This window comes from Culicoides brevitarsis, chromosome 2 (assembly GCF_036172545.1).
Source record: "Culicoides brevitarsis isolate CSIRO-B50_1 chromosome 2, AGI_CSIRO_Cbre_v1, whole genome shotgun sequence".
NCBI classification, from domain to species: Eukaryota; Metazoa; Arthropoda; class Insecta; order Diptera; family Ceratopogonidae; genus Culicoides; species Culicoides brevitarsis.
This window is the reverse complement of record NC_087086.1, coordinates 7,398,544-7,412,315: the sequence shown is the minus strand read 5'-3', so window position 1 is coordinate 7,412,315 and position 13,772 is coordinate 7,398,544. Positions and strand designations below refer to the sequence as shown.

The 13,772-nt window shown below is 23.9% G+C and overlaps 1 protein-coding gene across 1 annotated transcript; it reads left to right on the top strand.

Annotated features, from left to right (window-relative positions):
- Positions 1-10,632: 10,632 nt before the first annotated feature.
- Positions 10,633-12,175, top strand: LOC134828429 (histidine-rich glycoprotein-like). The gene is made up of 3 exons (XM_063841406.1): positions 10,633-11,157; positions 11,328-11,430; positions 12,063-12,175. Exons 1-3 carry the CDS (start codon positions 10,633-10,635, stop codon positions 12,173-12,175), a joined length of 741 nt encoding a protein of 246 aa, XP_063697476.1.
- The last annotated feature ends 1,597 nt before the right edge of the window (positions 12,176-13,772 follow it).

The window sequence follows — 13,772 nt, the reverse complement described above, 5'->3', positions numbered from 1 at the left end:
TAAAAAAATCTGAGTACAAATTTTAGATGAAAAAAATTATAAGATTTACAAAAAAACAATTTTTTGATTGAAAAATTCAAATGAAATCGGTAAATATAAATTAATTTATATATAACTTTAAATATAATTATTTAAAATTAAAATTTATAAATTTAATTTTTTAATAAATTAATTTAAATTCATTTAATTTTTACATAAAAATAATGGTATGATTTTTAAGAGTTTTAAAGGTTAAAAAAAATTAATTAAATTTTTTCAATTGATTTAATTTTAAAAATTTTTAAATCAAAATTTTTTGACTTGTTTAATTTTTTAGTTAAATTTTCAACTTAATTTTTTTTAGTTAAATTAAAAAAAAATAATTTAATTAATTTTATCATTTTTTTTAAATTAATTAATTTTTTAAATTAAATTTTAAATTAATTTAATTTAAAAAATTAAAAATTTTTTTTAATTAATTAAATTATTTAAAATAAAATTATTTAAAAATTAAAAAAAAATTCATTAAAAAAAATTTCATTACTTACCATATTTATATTTTACAAAATCTGAAAATCCACAAAAATTTTTCAACAATCAATATCTCATTTTTCACAAATTTTTTCAATTGTCGTCAAATATTTGCCACAGATTTCCATAAATTTCCATTTTCGAATGACGTCATTGAAAAATTCTGGACAAGTGCTAAAAAGCATTTTTCACTGCTGTTCCATTAGAAAGAATGCACTTTCCTGGAAACACTTCAAAGAGAATATGATGATGATGATGCAATCAGAGAAATGGTTTCCTAATATTGACACATTCTGATTGAATTTAAACTTATCCAATAATAATAAAAAATGGAATTCCTCCGCCTTGCATGTTTATGATTGAATGGATTGAGTGGATAATGGATTTCGAGGAAGATAATGCTAAATTGAGTTTTTATCATGGTCCACACACACAATTTTCTGCATGAATTTTAATAACATTATTATTATTATTTTTCATATTTTGTGTGATTGCCGAGCAAAAAAGAGTCGAAAGTGCATAAAATGAGTGAATTAATAATGTTCTACAAACATTTCATATATTGATGGCATTCTCATTGTTCAAACAAGTTTTTCCTCCGTCTCTCACTGGATTTTGCTGCCATGCCATTTATTATTATAATAATGCTTTATGAGAGCGAACACACACTTTTTTCTCTCGCTCTCAAGATGAGGATAAATAAATTGAGTTTGAATCAAATTTATAAGTTGCTGCAATAATAATAAAGCAATAACAACATTTTAGAAACTTTTTTTTTTAACGGAGAAGAAAAACACGATAACATGCAAAAAATTGTGTGAACTTTTGTAGTTTGCATGTGTATGGGGGTTAGTGAGTGTGTGAGAGAGGCTACAACAACAAAATTGCATCTTTTTTCGTCTGTGTACAAGTTTCTACAATTTTTTGTTATTTTTAACCGTTCTTTGGAGAAAATTATATAAAAGTAGTAAATTTTGTGCCAAAGCGGATGAAAATTGAACTGTGATGTCAGCTTTGTGAGTGTTTATTTTGATTTATTTAATTATTATTATTTTTTTTTTTGAAGAAAATTGATTTGTGAATAAAAATTATTTTTAAAAAAATTATTTAAAATATTTGTTATTATTTGAGCTTTTGAGAAAGTTTTAAAATTAAAAATGTTCAAAATTTACATTTATTTTTTAAATTTAAAAAAAATATATTTTTTTAATTGTTTTTTTATAAGAAAAAAATTAATTTTTAATTTATAAAAAATATATATGAATTTTTTTTTGAAATATATTTTAAAATTAATAAAAAAAATGAAAAAATCATTTAAATATTATATTAAGCTTCAAAATTTAAATTAGAATTAAATTTTAAATTAATTTTAAAAAATTAAATTAATTATTTTTTTTAAATTTTTTTTAAATTTTCTATCAATTTTTTTAACAATTTGTTAACAGTGATTTAAAATTCTTTATTTGTCAAAAAAAAATAAAATATTAATTAAATTTTATTAAATAATTTTTTTTCTTAAATTTTTATCAAATAAAAATTCAAAAAATTATTTTTTTTTTAATTTTACACAATAAATTTAAATTTGTTAATTGTTAAAAATTAAATAAATTTAATTTAATTTATTACAATTTAATTTTTTTTTTTATAAAAAAACAGTAAGAATTTATTTGTAAAAAAAAAAATAAAAATATTAAAAAAATATTAAAATTTTAGTTTGATTTTAAGTTTTTAATTTTAAAAAAAAATTTTTTAATAAAATTTATTTTTAAACTTTTTAATTTAATTTTTAATTCTAATTTTTTTTTACATTTCAGTCCAATACAGCACAATATCACGCTTCTCTGCCATCCTGTTACGCGATATAAAAAGTTAAAAATTATATAAAAGCAATTTTCTTTGCTCTTGCGTCTCGTTGAAGGAACAACGAACAAAAAAAATATAGAAGAAAATATGTTTGACTTTGTGCAGTAAAATGTCTGCAGCAGCAGCAGTAGTAATATTTAGCAGCACACAGCATCCTTATTCGCTCATAAAGTTTCGTCTTTTGCGCCTTAAAAGTTGCCTTTTCTCGTGTGTTTGCATTGTTTGTTGTTCCATGCTCTCCGTTTTTACTGCTTGCTTCTAAAAATTTAGTCTAGGATGAAATTAGCTCCGGACAAAAGATTTTTCACTCGTGTGAAGCAATGTTAAGTACTGCACTAAAATTCCACTAAAAATGCATATTCAATCATAATAAGACGTGCTGGCGTGGCGTAGCTTGGCAGGGATTGATGACGTAATAAAGTTTATGAGACGAAGCAGCCAATAAATAAAGTGCAAGACTGAGAAGAAAGGAAAATTTACATTTCATAAGGAGCTTTAATATTTGTGAAAATCGTAAAATAAATAACTTGCAAAACTTACGAAACTTAAATTAAAAATTCTTGAGGCTTTTGAGCGTATTTTTATTATTTTTTTTTAAATTAAATAAATTCAAAAATTTAATAAATAAATATTTAAAAAAATTAAATAAATAAAATAAATAAAAAATTAATTTAATTAATTAAAAAAAATAATTTTCGTTTAATTTTTAAATCCAATTAAAATTTAATATTTTAAATTTTTATTTAAAAATTTAATATTTAATTTAATTTAAAATTAAATTAATTAATTAACATAAATTAAAATAAAAATTAATTTAATTTTTTATAATAATTTTATTAAAATTAATAAAAAAATGAGATTATTTTTTTTTTAAATAAATTTTTAAATTTTTAGAAAATGAATTTTAATTAAATTAAACTAAATTAATTAATTTATATAAATATTTTTTTATTAATTTTTTTTTTTAATATTTATTAATTTAAAAATTATTTAAAATTAATTTTTTTATGTTTTAATTTATTAAGATTTTTTAAAATATTTTTTTTCTTTATTTTTTCTCATATTTTTTTAAACAAATATTTTTTTAAAAATTTATTCAATATTTAAAATTTTTTTTTTCAAGGATAACATTTGATATTTTTAGCAGTTTCAATAATTTTTAATTCAAAATGCCCTCCAAACGCCTCAAAGTAATGAATTTTGTTTATGAGTTCAACTGCAAATCCCGCCCGCTGCAGCATCACGACTCGCAAGTATCTTTTATGGGGATCAGGTACATTGCAAATTGTGATTTACTGCTCATTGTCTGATAAAGCTGTAATAAATTTCGTGTACCATCATCAGGTGCAATGTGATGAATGAACACGTTCTTGACCTAAACTCGTCCCGTTTTGCTGCAAAAAAAAACTGAGACGAAAGCAGAAAAGTCATCAATCTCTTTCATTTATTTCTGTCCCCGTTTCTACCTCTTTTTTCTCTCTTTTTCTGCTTTGACGCCTTAATTGGTGTAAATGAAGTCCTGGATTGCATGTCATGTCATTTGTCAACGTGAAGCAACGTGCCAAACAAACACTAATTACCGTCCAATTTAAATTTATTTTTCCTCCAGCGCGATGTTGAATAGTCGACAACAACACAAAAAAAAAATGCAACTCCATCCAAGCAATTCAAATCAATTTCCTTTTATGCACTCACACACCAATTACGTTTGTAAGCAGCCAGAGCAACAGCAGTTCTTTCTTGTGTAAATTAGACTCAGACATCATTTTCTTGCTCCTTTCGCATACAAAGTCACAACCAGGTGAACGAAAAAAAAGGAAAATAAAATTTATTATTACATTGCCTGCTTTATTGCTTGCAGTAATAGTGCGAAGGCACTCTGCATACACAAAAAAATGAAGAAAAAAAATAATAATAAGCAGGGATGGAAAAAATATTTGCAAAAGATTAAATTTTTGTGTTAGAATTTTATTCAATATAAATATAAAAAAATTATTTAAAATTAAAAAAAAGTGAATTTTTTTAAATTTTTTGATAAAATTGGAAAACTGAAAATTTAAAAATTAAAAAAACTAAATATACCTAAAAAATAAAAAAAAATAAATTTAAAAAAATAAAAAAAAATTATTTTTTTTAAAAAATTTTTGAATATTTTCTTTAAAAAAAATTTAAAAATTAAAAATTAATTTTTTTTTTATTTTTTTTTTATAAAATAAAAATATTTTTTTTTTTTTATTTTATTAAATAAATTTTTATTGTTTTATAAAAATTTAAATAATAAATTAAAAAAATTATAAATTTTAAAAAATTATTTTTTTTGTTTTAAATAAATTATTATAATTAATAAAGAAATTATTTAAATTATTAAAAAAAATTCTAAAGATTTAATATAAAAAAATAAATTAAATTATTTAATTAATAAAAAAAAATTTAATTTAATTTTGAATTTTTTTTTACTAAACAAAAATTTTTTAAATTAATTTAAAAAATTAAAAAAATTAAAAAATTTCAAAAATATGCTCAAGAAGTTTATTTTATTTAAATAATTTACGAAATTAAAATAAATGATTTATTTTTTTTATTTAATTATTTAATAAAATGTTAAATTATGCTACAAACTTAATAAAAAAAATTAAAAAAAAAAATATTTTTTCCATCCCTGCAAACAACACAAAGCGAGAAAATAGAAACTCAGGTGATAAATGTGCCGAGCTACAGCAATACACCTTAAATGGTAAAGCTCTGGGGGATAATTATGTCACTCGTTAGTCGGTGTTGTTGTTGTATGTTAGCGCAACAACACAACGCTACTTATGGATGAATGAATGGCGTGAGACGGTAACAATAACAATAATAAGCAATGCGATCCATTTTGCCGTGTACCTTTATGCAAGTTGCATTTTCATGGTTGCGTAGATTTGTAACATGGTTGACTTTATTATTATTATTATTATTAGTAGATGCTAATTTGCATTGAAATGTCGTTTCACCGTCGTTTTCAGCATTTATCTGCAACAGAAGAGATGCAATGTCAGTCATCTTGCTGCGAAAATTCTCGGAATTTTTAATGTTTTTAAAAATCGAAGCGGGATTTGAGTAACTTTGATGAAGAGCAAACGAAACGTTGGCAAAATGTGAAATTAATTCCGATATAATTGGAATGAAAATCTGTTCAATTGATGTTTTGAGGTTGCTAATGAGAGGTAATGGCAGTAGCTAACATTTTAATGATGATGCAGATTTTGTGAATGAGGCGATTTGAACTTGTTGATGGAAATTAGGTATTAACGAGTGGAAAATTTTACAATTGTCACAAAAAGAATTGGCAGTAGTCAACGCGACAAATTATAAATATTTGAAAAATATTAAAATTTTAAGTATTTTATTGAAAATTTGTCAGTTTTCATATAATAATAATAATGAATGAAAATTGGATAAAAATTGTGAAAAAAATTAATTAATTTTTGAATTTTAAAAAATTAAAAATAAAATTTTATAATTTTTTAATTATTAAACAAAAATATTAAAAAAAATTTTTTTCATGAAATTTGTTGATAATTAATTTTAATTTTTTTTTTTAATTAATTTAAATGATTAATTTATTTTTTGACTTTGTTAAATAAAATTAATTATAAAAAATAATAATAAATAATTGAATAAATAAAATAAAATAAAATAAGAAAAAAAAAATAAAATAAAAATAAAATAAAAAATATACCTATTAAAATTTTTAATTAAAAAAATATAAATTGAAAAATAAAAAATATAAAAATAAATTTAAAAAAATAATAATTTAATTAAATTTTAAAAAAAAAGTTAAATTTAAAAGCTTTAAAATTAATTTGATCAACGAATTGAAATTTTTTTTAAATTATTTTTAACAAAAAAATTTGAAATATTAAAAAAATAGAACAATTTTTAGCTTTAATGAAGTATAAAAATCGAAAATTTTTAAATCATAAAAAAAAATCAGAATTACAAAAAGAAAAAAAATAATCCATGAAAATCCCTCACTTTTACAACATCCTGGTGACATATTTTCAATTTTGATGCAACAATTTTCACTTTAACAGCTTTTTGAACTACTTTTGTCTCCTTCAGCAACAGCAGAAGCAGCAGCATCAACAGGATGACTACAAGCCTAATAAAACGACGACAACAACAACAGTAAAAGTACTTTAAAATTTACCGCACGACACAAAGAACGAAAGAAGAATGAAAACCATTGAAACTGAGAGTGTCATAAACAAAAGCAGAGCATAATAAAAAATTGTGTCGTGTCACAATTTTACCAAAACTACTAAAGTCTCTTGTGTGGATGCAAAAGTTACATTTTTTTATGTCATCTGGTAACTGAAGAGGAAAAAAAGTAGTCAAATTTGAGTAAAGTAATGGAGTGAAGAGAGAGACACAATAAAAGGATGGCAATTTCGTGTGGTTTGGGACTCACCGCTAAACTACTCTTCTCGACGACGTCGAAGGTGAGAGGTAATTTACGGCAATGACACGTTTCATAAGTCCCCTAAACAAGCAATTTCAGCCACAGTCATATTACTTTGCGCAAATAAAATCATAATAAAAACTATTCCCCGAATAGACATTCGGGCGACAGCAACGACGACAACGCATCAGAAGCAGGTAGACAAGTTTTCATTGTTGCCGTTCTACAATTGTTTGCTGTTGCAGTGTACTAAAACGACGTAATATTTTTTTAATGTTTACTACATTTTTTTTTCTCTTACTTTCTTTACTCAAACTCTAACAAGCTTATCACGATGCACTCTACGGATTGAAAAGGTTCGTTTTTGGCGATCGAATTGATCCTTAAGGAGTTAAATTAGTTATTTGAGCTTTAAATAATTAATTTAACTCGAAAGAAATCAATTAGACCCCTTAAAAAATCATTTGTCCTTGAAATGACCTTGAACAAAATTAAAATCTATTTCAAGAGATTAATTTGATTCCTTTCGAAGTTAGAATTTTTACTTCAAAAGGAATCAAATTAACCTCTTGAAAAAATTTTTAGAAGCCTGAATAAAGTCAATTCCATTAAAGGTCAATTCAAGGTCAAATTGATAACTTAAGGGGTCTGAATGAAAAAAATTAACTTCAAAAGGATCAATCTCATACCTCTTCAATCCGTGAGGCAATTTTTCTTTACGCCGCTTCACATATTTACTTCAACAGCCGTTTTTTTGCTCCTCCGTAATATTTAGACGAACAAAAGCATTAGAACTAAAACTATTTTACGACTCTCATGTTATTAAATAAATCTTTGGCTGTTTTGCTTCTTTTTTTCTCATTCACCACGCCACGATGCCTTTTTCTTCTGTTATTTGTAGGAGTTTTGTGAAGAAAAAAAATTATATTGCACGTTTAGTAGATTAGGCTATGCTTTGCTGCAACTCCGGAGCATGTAAGTGTAAAAAGTTTGTAAGACTTTCTCTCTCCGAGCAACAACAAAGACGATTTTCTCATGCGGGAGCAAAAACTAACACAGCAGAGGGATGCTGGAGAAATAAATTTAACCAAGTCATAAAAGTAAGGTTTTAGTTTATATTTGAAACATTGTTGTTTGATTTGATGTGGTTTTATTTGCAGTTGACAGGCTCGAGGAGATTTTGAGCTTATGTTGTGATGTAAGAGAGTTTCAGTGCATGTGTTTGGTTTTCTGTTTATTTTTGATGCATTTTTATATTTAAAAACAAAAATCTTGAAAAATAATTAAAAATTTGTTCAAAAAAAAAATTTAAATAAAAAAAACTAAAGCTAGAATAGAAATTTTATAATTAAAAAAAAATAAATTAAAAAAAATTAAAAATAATATTTTTAAATAAATTAATTATTAATAATTTAATTATAAAAATAGATTTAAAAAAAACACAAATTACTTAACTTAAGATAAAAATTTTTTTTTAATCTTCGAGTTTTTTAAAAAAAATATTTTTTCCAAAAATAGGTAAAAACTAAAAAGCTAAAATTTCAATGAATTTTTATATAAATTTTATTATTAATTTTATAGTTATTTAATTTTATTTTTAAAAATTTTAAAGAATTAAAAAAATTTAATTTAATTTTTTTACCGCATTTCGAAGAAAAAATGCGGTATTAAATTCGACTTGTCGTCTGTGTGTGTGTGTGTGTGTGTGTCAGTAACGCTGTGCCCCAAAAAAATTTTTTTTTATTTATTTAAAATTTTGATGGAAATCATCTTTATAATGAATATTTATTCAATTTTAGATTTTGATTAAACTTGGAAATTTCATCTTTTTTTTCCAAAAAACGGTCATGATTTTTTTTTTTATTTTTTCAAAAATCAAGGAAATTTCGATCGAAAAAAAAATCTTTAGAATGAATATTTATTCAATTTTAGGCTTAAAAGTGATCAAAAAATTACTTGCAAAAAAAATCAGAGTTTGAACCTCCAAACTCTGATTTTTTTGTTACATCAAATATCGACCCAATATGAACAGAAATGAACTTTAGAATGAATATTTATTCAATTTTAGGCTTAAAAGTGATCAAAAAATTACTTGCAAAAAAAATCAGAGTTTGAACCTCCAAACTCTGATTTTTTTGTTACATCAAATATCGACCCAATATGAACAGAAATGAACTTTAGAATGAATATTTATTCAATTTTAGGCTTAAAAGTGATCAAAAAATGACTTGCAAAAAAAATCAGAGTTTGAACCTCCAAACTCTGATTTTTTTGTTACATCAAATATCGAAATATGAACAGAAATTTCGAATGAATATTTATTCCATTTTAGGCTTAAAAGTGATCAAAAAATGTCTTGCAAAAAAATCAGAGTTTGAACCTCCAAACTCTGATTTTTTTGTTACGTCAAATATCGACCCAATATGAACAGAAATGAACTTTAGAATGAATATTTATTCAATTTTAGGCTTAAAAGTGATCAAAAAATGACTTGCAAAAAAAATCAGAGTTTGAACCTTTTTTTTTGTTAATCAAATATCGACCCAATTGAAAGAAATGAACTTGGAATAATATTCAATTTGACCGTTTTTCTTCATTTTTCTTAGGAGTACGAAAATGTGAAATTAGGGGTACAAAATTATGAAATATATGCATTTCAATGGAAAGTCTGTAGTTGATAAAAAGTTCGGAAAATTGAAATGAGGAGTATGAAATTGTAAAGTGAGGACAACAATAAAGATATGTATGTAATATCGAAATGCGGTATAGTATGTCGTTCTTTAGACGACTACTTTTTCTATTTTTTATTTATAAATTAATTTAGTTTAATTTTTTAATTACAGGAAAAATTACTAAATTTTCAAAAATTTAAATTTATTAAAAAAATTTTAACACTTCGAACAAAAATTGTTTGTTCATTTTTTTTTAAATATAAAAATTATCTAAAATTTTAAAAAGAAATATTTTTGTGTAAAAGTTATACAAAAACCTATTTCTTAATTTTGCTTTGAATTTCGAATATTTATTGCCTTACAAATGCTGTCAGTCACGATTTCGCTTGAAAATGACCTAAAAATGTTTTCAAGGTCATTGTTTGACCTTTCACTCTCTTTCTCTATGTTTTTGAGTTTCTCCTCGTCATCCAACCTTCCTTTCATTTTATTCCTAATTTCCGATCATCATTTCTCTTTTTTTTTTTTGCAAATTTCAAACTAACAACACTGATTACAAAATTGTCACGTAAAATCAGAAAAAAAAAAGAAAATTTCCCCATAAATATTTTTCCTTTTCTCGTTATTTAATTTTTTCTGCTCTTTTACTTGCTTGCCTATTCTTTCCACACGAATTGACTTTCAAAGTTTTCAAATATTATCTGTTCTTTTCTTATTTCTTCATTTTTTTTTTTTGCTTTCCATGTTTCTTTGAGTAAGTGCGGAGAAAAAAGTGTGAAATAAAAATTATGATAAATGGTTACAACACTCGAGCATTCACACTTCACTAATTCCAAATTTTTGAGAAAGAGAAAAAAAAAGTTACACCTGCATTTATTCAATTGACGATTAAATGCACGCCGCCGTTCAATGAGCATTAAAACGTGTCTCATTTAGTCTCGTTGTTCGATGAATGATTTGTGACAATTGATACATTTTTTCGTGCAATTATTACATGGTTAGGAGAAAAATGTGGAAGGAGGTTGACAAATTCGACAAAAATTGTATAAATATAAATGAAATGTTTGCAGAAAAAATATCGTTAGTAAAGTGTCTGAATTTGCATTGAAAATTACTCAAAAAAAAAAAAAAAAAAAAAATTAAGACATGGTTTCCAAAGTTACCCTTTGCTTGGGGCTTGTGGTATGTCTTTTGCTCATTTGTGAAAATGTGAATGCCCGTCAGTATTTCGGCGATCTCGAAGCAGCTGGTTCGGAAAAGAGCTCCTCATGGAAGCACGGAGGCGGCAAAAAGCATCATGAGGAACACAAAAAGAACGGCGGGGAAAAAGGCGAAAAGGGGTACAAGTCGGGGCATGAATCGGATCACGGGCATAAAGGGCATCACGACAAAGAAGGACACAAAAAGCATTACGAAGAAGAAGGAGGACACAAGAAGAAGCATCACGACGAGGGCGGATACCATCATGAACACAAAAAGGGAGAAAAGGGCGAAAAAGGACACAAATTCCATGAACACGGGGGCTTCAAAAAGGGCCATTCGACAAAAGGCAAGCATGAGGTTCACAAATTGGATGAATATGAGAAGAAAAAGAAGTTCTTCGATGAGGATGGCGATGCTGCCTTTGACGAGAAACATGGATCGTTCCATGAAGAGCACGGATATAAAAAGGTAAAAATTGGCATCCCGGGGAGGGATATGGGGTTTTTGAATTAATTTTCAATATTTTCGTGTAGAAAATTTTTTTATTTTAATTTTCTTGGAAATATTGAGAAATAATTCGAAAATTTCAAAGGTTTTTTAAGCAAATAATTTAATTTTTTATTAAATTTCACAAAAAGGGGGGTCATAAGAAACATGGGCACAAGAAACATGGACATCACGAAGATCATTACGGCAAAAAGAAGCATTACAAGAAGGGACATCACGACAAAGACCATAAAGGTGAATGAAATTTGCTTTTAGCGAAGCATTTTGTTAACGAAAATTCGAAAGAATCGACCAAAAATGCCATAATTTTTAAAAAAAAAATTCTTAAAAATATTTTTTTCATGTCATTTGGACTTTTCATACATTTTTCACATAATTTAATGAAAAATTAAACCCAGAACATTTTATGAAAAAAATATTAAATCATTTAACTCAGGGTCAAAATTTGAAGATTTGAAAAATTTCGACCCTTAGTTAAATGATTTAAATTTTTTTTCATGAAATAAGAAAATAATTGAAAAAATATCAAATAACACAAAATAAATCTTTTTTGTATTATTTGATATTTTTTTCTTTGAACAGATTTAATTTGAAAAAAATTGAAATTATTGAGTCAAAGGACAAAGTTTGAAAATTTGACATGAATTTACTTCAAATTTCAAAATTTTCTCCTTTTACTCAAAGATTCAAATTTTTTCATAAAATTTTGAGAAAAAATTGAAAAAAGACCAAATACTATAAAGAAAAAAATTATTAATTAAAAAAAAATTGTGGCATTTTTGGTCAATTCTTTCAAATTTTCACAACTAAACTAACAAAGCAAAAAAAATGAAAAAAAAAACTAAAATTCTTTCAAAAACACACAGGACACAAAGAGGAGAAAGGACACGACGAGCATTACGGTCATCATGAGAAACATGGCAAGAAGGGTGGTCACAAGCATCACAAGAAATGGGGACACAAAAAATCCAAACATTAATCATTTTCCTGACAAAACTAAGTTCTTGTCCGTTTTCTATGCGGCGCTACTTGCGAACGTCTTCAACAAACAGCAAAAACCACTTATTCATTTTCTTAGCATTTTCTCCTACTTTTGTGAATAAAACTAAAAAAAATACTTCAGAGTGTCTCATGTGTGTCTGTGTGTGTGTGTGTGTGTGCGAATGTATGTCTTTATGCATAAAAAATAAAATAATAATGAAAATTATATTAGAAAAGAAAACTTTTTCGTCTTCTTGTTTTGTCCTCATGTTTTTCTCATGTTAAGAATTTGTCTCGGAAAAGACGACAAAATATGAGCTGGCTCAGACTTGCGGTAAACAAATAAATTTTCATGCCCCATTTTGAGGCAAGTCATTAATTTACTGCTATTACCGAACACCAGAATCCAGAGAGAGGGCAGTCTGGTCCCTTTTTCCAAAACGTAACTTTTTTTTCTTTGTGTCTTTGTTTAGTTTAATGAACGCCCGAAAAATGCAAAGTAACGATTATTGGCAAATAACGTGCCGACTTATTGATCTAGTTATTGTGTTCAATCAAGCGTTGAAATTGTGCCGCGTGTTTTTTCGTTCGTTTTTTTCTGTCTTTCATTATTATTACACAATTGTCACTTTTTTTGCGTTATTATGTCTAATGCTATAGTGAGGTAATTAGCACGTTACACAATTTTTTGTCTTTTTTTTCTTTGTTGATTTTTCTTGTTTTGTGCGTTTTTAGCGTGAAAATGGAAAAAATTTTGCAAAGATTGTCTGTCAGTTGAAAAAAAGGTAAATTTGGATTAAAATACAAAATTAAAAAAATAATATATTAATAAAATTGAATAAAAAAATTTTTAAAATCAATTCAAAAATATTTAATTTTATTTTATTTTAAATTTATTATTTTTTATTTTATTTTATTTTTTATTTTCAGAATTTTATTTAATTTAATTTTTAAAAAATAAACCTTATTTAACATCCTTTTTATTTCATATTTTTTTCAGGTAATTAAACTTTTAATAAATTTTTCATTTTAATTTAATATTTTTTTTTAAGAATAAAAATTGCATTATTTGTCTATTTTTATTTTTATATAAAAAATAAATTATTTTCAATATTTTTTTTTTTTATTAAAATAAAACAATTAATTTGAGATCTTTTGATATTTTGAAATAAAAAATTATTTTTACACGAAGTTAATTGTGAACTTAAAAAAAATCAATCATTAAAAAAAATAATATTAGAATTTTTTTAAGTTCTAAAGCTTAAAAATTAATAAATATATAAAAACGTAAAAAATCCGTAATTTTTTTTAAATTTTACTTTTATTTTTTTTTAGCTTATGAAAACACTTTTGAGAATAATAAAACTTATTATTTCATTCAATCAAAAAATAAAATAAAATAAATAAATAAAAATAAAATAAAATAAAAAAAAAAAAATAAAATAAAATAAAATAAAATAAAATAAAATAAAATAAAATAAAATAAAATAAAATAAAATAAAATAAAATAAAATAAAATAAAATAAAATAAAATAAAATAAAATTAAATAAAAAAAATAAAATAAAATAAAATAAAATAAAATAAAATAAAATAA